We start from the raw sequence: 9,274 nt of genomic DNA, 5'->3' as shown, positions 1-9,274 counted from the left end.
CGAATATACTGAGTGTGCCTTTTGTGTGAGATATATATCAATACCAGTAGTCTTAACGAATTGCTAAAATTTCCGCAAAGAATTTAATCAATGTCGTTTATTGTTCAGCAATTCTCGACTTCAATAATTAATATTTTTCTCAAATACGAAATCTTTATCTTAAGATATTAAGTAATAGGATTCTCCTCTTCCCCCCTCCCTTTACTACTTCTCTCCGCTTCGGAAGTTTAAATTAGTTGAATTTTAATGTTTAATATAATTATTGTTTCAATTATTCCCTCTTTTACTAAATCGATTAAATGCAAAAAAATAATATACCGATATAAAATTTTGGGAGCGTGTATATATACGTCCACTTGTTATTAACTATTTATTATGTATATACAAAATGGTTCGTAATGATCATCTTTCTGATCTCTGAATATCTAAAAATACATAATCAAACCATAATATTTTAAAAATATAAAAATAAAATCAATAATTAGTTTTCTATCAATAATAATAATTTACATATGTACATATATACGTACATACATACATACATACATACATACATACATATATATATGTAAATTATTATTGTTGATATAAAACCTATTATTGATTTTATTATATATACTTGTATATCTTCACAAAATACAAGAGAAAGATAGACAGCAACTCAGAATCATTCTGTGTATACTATATACACTCTCTCTTTAATGTAGCATATGTACTATACACTATCTTGAATATCGATCACAGGTCTTGGACGGAACAAGTTCCGTGTTGAATTTAAAATGGCAAAGAAGCATCAACAAAATCATATTCGTTAACTGCCATCACTTTGCCTTCATCTGTAGATGATAAAAAAATTTATAGTACTACCAAATGAATCGGATTTCTAATTTCACATTTTTCTAACTTGCTCCAATTAATTTAATAAACTTGAACTAAAAAATGAAATACACAATTATTTTGTATTTACATTATATTATATCCAATCAATTCTAAAAAAAAGGTTTTTTAAAAAGATAAATTATTTTAATTAAGGGAAATCAAATTAATCATTTTACTTTTTATAAAATGATTTTTAATGTCAATCTGTTTCATTTGTTGTTACTATAACGATTTAAGGAATGTAATTATGCATCTGCGACATTGTAGCATTCAGCTTGGCTCTTCCTCGCATATGTTGCCACAAGACGCGCATCACGCAACGTCTCCGAGTAGCTGTGTGTATACGTGTGTGCGAGACAGCCGACTCTCGTGTGTGTCTTTTTGTTTTGGGGTTGTTTTCTTTTTTTTGAGGGGAAGGGATGGGAATGAGTGGGTGAGGAAAATTTATTTCTTTACTTCTCACATATAGTACTAATAGTATTTCTGCGCAGCTCGACAGAATTCCTTTCCATTGTCAAGAGCCGCGACGCAATGTCAAGGCGCGTCGAAAACGAAAGCAGCAATCTTGAACTTCAAGCTTGCTTGCCGAGAGTATGCCCCGTAAGAGTGTGCAGTGCAAAGTGTAATGCGGTGTTGTCTGTGCGTGTTTGCAACGCGGAATCGAAACAACGATGATTTGTAGTCGGCGTTCCTCGTTCCCGGTCTTGATCAGCGCCAGCTAAATCACCTATCGAAAAATCAGCGGGGTATCGGCTCCGCATTCATAGAGCCGGAGGGCATACAAGGGGCGATATAATCGTGCGGAGAGTGGTTGGACGATGGGGTAACAAAGAAATTCAGGGACTTCGACATGAGAAATTGACAAGACGACGACGACAACGACGCGACTTTTTTACGCCTCCTGCTCTTCTTCTTCCTCGTCGTCATCTACTCCGACGCACTTGGGACACACCGGTTGTCCTTCCATTGCATAGAAGGACTTTCCAGAGACCGGCTTCTTGCAATCCTGTAATTGTCAGAGTTTAGTGTCTTTCGCGATTTTTTTCTCTGCAATTTTTCGCGTTTTCTAGGCTACGCATGAAGGGGAAAGGAAAACACCAATGGACTCTCGTAAAACTTGTGCTGAAAATAAAACTTTGTGATATAAGATTGACAAATCGTGCGAATGCGATACCTACCCTGCAGACGAAACAATCCGGGTGCCACTGGCTGTTGAGTGCAGATATGTAATTTTCCATAATGGCGCGATTACAACCGCCGCATTTAGGAGCGAACATGTCGAAGTAGTCCTCGCGGCAGTAAGGCTTACCGTCTCGCTCGTGGAAGCCCTCTTCGCCGAACTGCTTGCCGCACTGAGCGCAGAAGAAATGCTCGGTGTGCCAGGTCTTCTCCAGGGCGGTCACGCATTTCTAGAAAAAATCTTTTTTGCAACTGCGAATTTGCTTGACGAAATATTTAGGGGACTGAAGAAAAAAAGTATAGATCGTCAAGTAAAGATTATCGACCGTTTTAGAGTAAATTTGCTCGTGTTTGAATTGAACAATGATTAATTAATTTTCTCCTTTCTCTTTGCTTGTATCATAATTGGTATGATCTAGAAAAAGAAATTCCATTCAATTAAAACTTCAAGTTGATGAATTAATCAGATATTCTGCAGTTATTTTAGTGTTAAAAATTGATATATTGAGTTCATGAACGAGTTGATCAAGTTCAAACTTGACAAATTTATTGTCTCGTTGTCCTATGAACGTCAAGAGATGAAAAATTAAATTCGAGGATACATGAAGAGGGATGAGGATTTATATCGAGTCCTCTTTATTACTCTTTCTCTACCAACGTTCCTCATCTCGATCGTATCTGTAGAATCCACCATTATGACTTATACTTTTTCCCTCAAGAAAACTCTTAGAATGATTTTAAAATCCTTACATCGAGAATGGGCCCGTTGCAGTAAGCGCAACGGGGTGAGAACAAATTGTGATAGTCCGTCTCGCAGTAAGGATGGCCCTCTCTTTCGAAGAAGTTTCGCGTCCCTAATTCCTGGTTGCAGTGGGTACACGTAAAATGTTCGGGATGCCACGTTTTGCCCAAAGCCGTTATCACCTGCGTAGATACAATGTTATCAAATCAGAGAGAATGAGAGAATATCCAATTGTCGGGATCGGCTTTCAAGATGTAGCTGACGGCTACCTGACCCACGATGGGCTTCTCGCAGGCGTTGCAGCATCCCTTCTGAGTAGTATTGACACCTTGGCGGCTCATGTCAGCCTGAAGATTACCAAGCATAGAATCCAACTGGTTTTGCTTGAGGGGCTGGCTCTCCCCCGGTTGATAGAGATGAGTTGTGTGGGTCTCGGTGATGTGGACACGGGTCTGCGTGCCCTCGCCGATGGGCAGTGGACTCTGCGAGCTTTTGGTAGCCTTGTTGGGCTTCGCGTACGGGGAGTCGGTTACTGTCTGGTGCTGATGAGTGCTGTTGATCTGCAATGATATGCGAATTGTAGGATCGAGTGTGTAAATCCAGATGTTAACCTTCCATCAGAAAAACCGAGACTGATTTCGATGTGCAATTTTGGAGATAAGAAAATAAAGTAATAAGAAGTTGAAAAGGCGATGTCTATTATCTTGGATCGCCGAAAGATAACAGACATCGCGGAGAAAAATTTTATCAGTTTTCAAGATTAATTTCTCGAAAAACCGGATTACACTCGTACGACAGTACTGAATCTTCGATAATGAGTTTCCCGCGTAATTCTGTATCACGTGTATCTGTATGCTTGTGTACGTAGGACAGACATGTCAAGGTGCGAAAAGATGATTCAAGGTTGAATCGCGAACGGAGATTCGACGGACAAGGTGAGAGAAAAGTGTCGATGTCGGACAGGATGTCAAGGCGCGAGTTCGCGAGATGTTGAATGAAATGGAACGAAGACCTACGGAGATGATGGTAGATAAGAAGTAAGAAGATGTCGATCGCCACGGGCGAGCTTGCAGACTGGCCGAAAGCTCCGGGTGTTTCAGCGGGTAACGTCGTCTCGCCCCACGTCGACGCCCCACCTCTTTGGTGACTTCGTCTTCACGATTCTCCCTTCTCCCGTGGTCGCGGAAAATTGGTGACGCGGAGAAAAAGGAGTGGACAGGAGGAAGGGCGCGACGGTGGTGAGGATGGTTATTTTCGTAACATGGGGAGCCAAGAATGGGCAGGAGTGGATTTAACGCCTCGGTATTTTCCGATTCCGCGGTAAATCAAAGTGGCGACAGAATCAGGGATAAGTCTGTATCTGTTTCGTTGATAACTATATGTAGATCCGTATAAGGGATGTTTTGGAATGGACGGTTTATGCCACAGAACTCTTGGAGAGACAATCGAAAAAATTATTCGTAAATCGTCTCTTACATTCTTAAAAAAAAAATACATTTAAAATGCTTTAAAGTGAGCTTTCCAAAAAAAAAAAAATATTTGTGACCATCTAAACACCATCCTATCAAAAATTAGATGAGATTTTATTAATTCCTACTATATATTTCCGATAAAATTGAATTTTAATCTTCTTTAATTTAAGTTTAATTTATTTAGGTTTATTCGAACACACAATAGATAAATCTTCCGAAATGTGCAAATTATTTGGATGTTACTTTCAGTTATCCGGTTATGTACACAATGCAGACGAGAAGCAACAAAAAATGAGATGTGCGCTAACCCTTTCGGTACGAGATTAAACGATAAAAAAAAGTGTAAACAATTTTATTCAACAATGAACTCCTGGAAGTTTCTTTGGCAATTTCGCGTTTATGATAACGTAAGAAATATCGAAAGAGTTATTCAATCTTTTGGAACGACATTTTTTTTCAAGCATTATAATGTAAAATTTTCTATCATTTTTTTTCAATATTTCAATAATTTATTAATTTGCAAATGAGATATGCAGCCTTTATCAACCGCTCCGAAAGGGTCATTCGCGTTATGTATAGCATTACACATGGTTAAGTTATGTACCTTGAATTCGGAAAGCGAAGCCATTAGATCATCCAGCTCCTTGGTAGCGTTACTCGCGGTATGACCATTAGAATAACTCCTCTGAACCTCGGTTCGACTCAGCGAGCCATGCTGACTGGAGGGATAGCCATCATAAACCGGCTGTATCTCCGTGGACGTCTCCTGTATGGTGACCCTCACCTTTCCATCGGCGGGATACTCTCTGCTCGAGGGACAACAGTTTCCGTTTTACACCGAACGCGAGTTAATCCGAGAATTGAAATCCGCCATTATAATCTCCGGTATAAAAGTTTGCGATTTTTTTATGCTGAACTCGTCGGAATCGCTATACATATAATTTCAATCCCGAAATGATTCATGCAAATCGAGAGCTAGATGTTCGTTTAAAAGCAAGCCGCTTAATATGTAGTTTACATTGTTCTAGGATTAATTTGCGCACACAAACAGAAAGCTCACCCATTAGGCACTGCGGTGCTTAGCTCTTCGAGCAACGAGTCGACGGTGGGTCGAGAGGCCGACATACTACTCGGGGAACGGAGCATGGGGCTGGTCGCGCCCCCGTTCACCCCTGTTGTGGACACGCGACTGTCTATAATCATCAAGCCATTTGTTCGATAAAAATCGCTCCTGCCGAGATCATATTTGACCCTTCCCGAAAATGGTTCGGTAATACTTTAAATTAATTCTGTTTGAAAGAAATATAATCTCAAAATATGTTTTTTTCTATCCCCTCTTATAGATAGATTGTACTCTCTTATTACAGATATTATCGTAAATTTCTGTCCGACAAATATTTTATCTATTGCATTCGATATTTTCATCAGATAGATTAACAAATTAAAAATTTATCAAAGTTGTATCGAATTGAAATAAAATAAAGAATAAGATTATTTTTGCATCTTTGAGATTTAATTCGTGAAAAGGCCTTTACTTTCCACTGTTTCAGATTTGTAAAACTTTTGGTAATTAAAAAGAGATTTATCGACCAAATTAATCGTTCGGAAAGGGTTAAGAATTTAGATAAAGAGCCAACCTCTTTCCTGAAAGTGGGCATTATAGCGCGCATTGCTCAAGTCTTGCAGGAGAGTGTCCAACTCGGAAAGATTGTTATTGAGGGAAGGCATCTTGCTCCCGGTGCCCGTCTGGGTGTAAGACGCACTTCCGGTTTTACCGATGGTTTCCTCTATCGCCTCGCGGTTCTGGTAAGTCGGCTATAACATGCGGGCAAAGTGGCGATGAATGTTAACAGCTTCAAAGGCTTCTTCGTGAAACAGATATATACTCATCGTCTCAAAGAGATGTCGGTTTCTTTATTAATTTTTTATTGCCTCAAATGAATTTTAATGCAATCATTAATAATTTCCATTCGCTAAAAAATTTGCTCTTTCTATCTTATCTATTCAACATTCTTATTTATTTTTCATGACGCGTAAAATTTATTTCAATTTTAATATTTGATAATTCAGCTATTTCAATTTCACGTTGTATCAAGCTTAATAGCAGATATTTATTTAATACTTGATCTGATTATAAAATAATACGACGTAAATGTGACAGTAAAACGCCGAAAGCGGGTAGAAAAATTAATAGCTCTTGATGAGAGTTTCTTCGGATGAATGGATTGTACCAAGATGGCTTGAACGGCTGCTGACTGGAGGGATAGCCATCATAAACCGGCTGTATCTCCGTGGACGTCTCCTGTATGGTGACCCTCACCTTTCCATCGGCGGGATACTCTCTGCTCGAGGGACAACAGTTTCCGTTTTACACCGAACGCGAGTTAATCCGAGAATTGAAATCCGCCATTATAATCTCCGGTATAAAAGTTTGCGATTTTTTTATGCTGAACTCGTCGGAATCGCTATACATATAATTTCAATCCCGAAATGATTCATGCAAATCGAGAGCTAGATGTTCGTTTAAAAGCAAGCCGCTTAATATGTAGTTTACATTGTTCTAGGATTAATTTGCGCACACAAACAGAAAGCTCACCCATTAGGCACTGCGGTGCTTAGCTCTTCGAGCAACGAGTCGACGGTGGGTCGAGAGGCCGACATACTACTCGGGGAACGGAGCATGGGGCTGGTCGCGCCCCCGTTCACCCCTGTTGTGGACACGCGACTGTCTATAATCATCAAGCCATTTGTTCGATAAAAATCGCTCCTGCCGAGATCATATTTGACCCTTCCCGAAAATGGTTCGGTAATACTTTAAATTAATTCTGTTTGAAAGAAATATAATCTCAAAATATGTTTTTTTCTATCCCCTCTTATAGATAGATTGTACTCTCTTATTACAGATATTATCGTAAATTTCTGTCCGACAAATATTTTATCTATTGCATTCGATATTTTCATCAGATAGATTAACAAATTAAAAATTTATCAAAGTTGTATCGAATTGAAATAAAATAAAGAATAAGATTATTTTTGCATCTTTGAGATTTAATTCGTGAAAAGGCCTTTACTTTCCACTGTTTCAGATTTGTAAAACTTTTGGTAATTAAAAAGAGATTTATCGACCAAATTGATCGTTCGGAAAGGGTTAAGAATTTAGATAAAGAGCCAACCTCTTTCCTGAAAGTGGGCATTATAGCGCGCATTGCTCAAGTCTTGCAGGAGAGTGTCCAACTCGGAAAGATTGTTATTGAGGGAAGGCATCTTGCTCCCGGTGCCCGTCTGGGTGTAAGACGCACTTCCGGTTTTACCGATGGTTTCTTCTATCGCCTCGCGGTTCTGGTAAGTCGGCTATAACATGCGGGCAAAGTGGCGATGAATGTTAACAGCTTCAAAGGCTTCTTCGTGAAACAGATATATACTCATCGTCTCAAAGAGATGTCGGTTTCTTTATTAATTTTTTATTGCCTCAAATGAATTTTAATGCAATCATTAATAATTTCCATTCGCTAAAAAATTTGCTCTTTCTATCTTATCTATTCAACATTCTTATTTATTTTTCATGACGCGTAAAATTTATTTCAATTTTAATATTTGATAATTCAGCTATTTCAATTTCACGTTGTATCAAGCTTAATAGCAGATATTTATTTAATACTTGATCTGATTATAAAATAATACGACGTAAATGTGACAGTAAAACGCCGAAAGCGGGTAGAAAAATTAATAGCTCTTGATGAGAGTTTCTTCGGATGAATGGATTGTACCAAGATGGCTTGAACGGCAGCTGCACGATTTTCTATGTTTCGCCAGGTGCACTTGGCTTGTTAATCGACAAAAAGCGATGGCCTGCCAAGTTTGCGTAAAGTGCATTATTATTTAGAAACATGATGTCACTAGAATCATTATGAATATGGAATCTCGTCGTTCAGGACGAGGAGGACGATGTGGCCTTTTTCGTTTCGATGGAGTCAATTTTAGATTGCTTTTAGCAACGAAAAAAATATTCTAAAAAAGATCGCAATCGCTCTCCTGTTTAGATCGATAAATAATAAAATTATTTACAGAATAAATAATTACATATAATAAATATCGTTTCTGCAAGTCAACAAATTTGATGAGCATCGATAATTGAATTATTTATCACACTTATTGTTAGACAATTTTTGACATATTTATAATAATTATACTATTTAAAAAAACAATAAAGCTAATTTATAAAATTTATATATATTTTGTATAAAAATATAAAGTCACATGCAATTAAATTAAATAAATGTGTGTGCGTTTGTGTGAGTACATATATATATATGCATAATGTTTACTAATTATAAACATTGTCTATGTTCAAATTACAATGTTAAAGAGATACCATGTTTTAATAACTAAACCACAGATATTCCAATTACGAAATCAACCACACACACGAGGTCGTTCTGACTTGTTTACCAAAATTAAATTTAATACTTGACGTCATGCTAATCGATGGCCAAATGTGAGTCGCAACCATGCATAATCATAAATTGGAGATCTTACGACTCTTTGAAGAGAATTTGTAAAATGCATACAAAGATGTAGCGTGATCTGTTTTTAATAATCCCATATAAAAACAAGTCACCATGATAGCTAGTCTTCTCGCGATTTTAATCGCAAAAGACTATTAATTATCGCCCACAAATAATATATATATAAATTAAAACGTTCTTTTTAAAATTATAATTTTTTTATTTGTGGGAGATAACAACTATTAATCTTCTGCGATTAAAATCACGAGTAGTATTATATATATATTAGAATTGCACGGCACACATTTAGTGCAACTTTATAAGTATATAATTATATTTTTCAATATATTTGTCATAATTATTGATAGATCCAAAATAATAATTTTTCACACAAATATAATCGCCAAATAAATAATAGACAAATAGCTAATAATCGAATTTCTGAAAACGAAACACAAAGGCGGCCAAATTTATTAGATTACCACGCGCAATAAATT

At 37.2% G+C, this 9,274-nt stretch overlaps 1 protein-coding gene across 8 annotated transcripts in view; it reads right to left on the bottom strand.

Annotated features, from left to right (window-relative positions):
• The window catches only part of LOC115234230 (leupaxin), a 41,592-nt gene that overhangs the window by 3,179 nt on the left and 29,139 nt on the right, over positions 1-9,274 (bottom strand). For 6 of the 8 annotated variants that reach the window (XM_029805088.1, XM_029805083.1, XM_029805082.1 and 3 more), the window contains 6 exons: positions 5,910-6,087; positions 5,333-5,465; positions 4,877-5,078; positions 3,070-3,360; positions 2,809-2,982; positions 2,058-2,288 (listed from right to left, as the gene is read on the bottom strand). In XM_029805088.1, the coding sequence (XP_029660948.1) occupies positions 2,058-2,288; positions 2,809-2,982; positions 3,070-3,360; positions 4,877-5,078; positions 5,333-5,465; positions 5,910-6,087 (1,209 nt within the window). Of the gene's footprint in view, positions 1-1,279; positions 1,886-2,057; positions 2,289-2,808; positions 2,983-3,069; positions 3,361-4,876; positions 5,079-5,332; positions 5,466-5,909; positions 6,088-6,868; positions 7,002-7,445; positions 7,624-9,274 lie in introns of those variants that run through there. The other 2 variants (XM_029805090.1, XM_029805089.1) reach the window with 2 other exon arrangements.

The sequence above is a fragment of the Formica exsecta genome, unplaced genomic scaffold (assembly GCF_003651465.1).
Source record: "Formica exsecta isolate Colony F162 unplaced genomic scaffold, ASM365146v1 scaffold2, whole genome shotgun sequence".
In the NCBI taxonomy this organism is placed as follows: Eukaryota; Metazoa; Arthropoda; class Insecta; order Hymenoptera; family Formicidae; genus Formica; species Formica exsecta.
The sequence above is the reverse complement of the archived record's forward strand: the minus strand, read 5'-3'. Positions and strand labels throughout refer to the sequence as shown.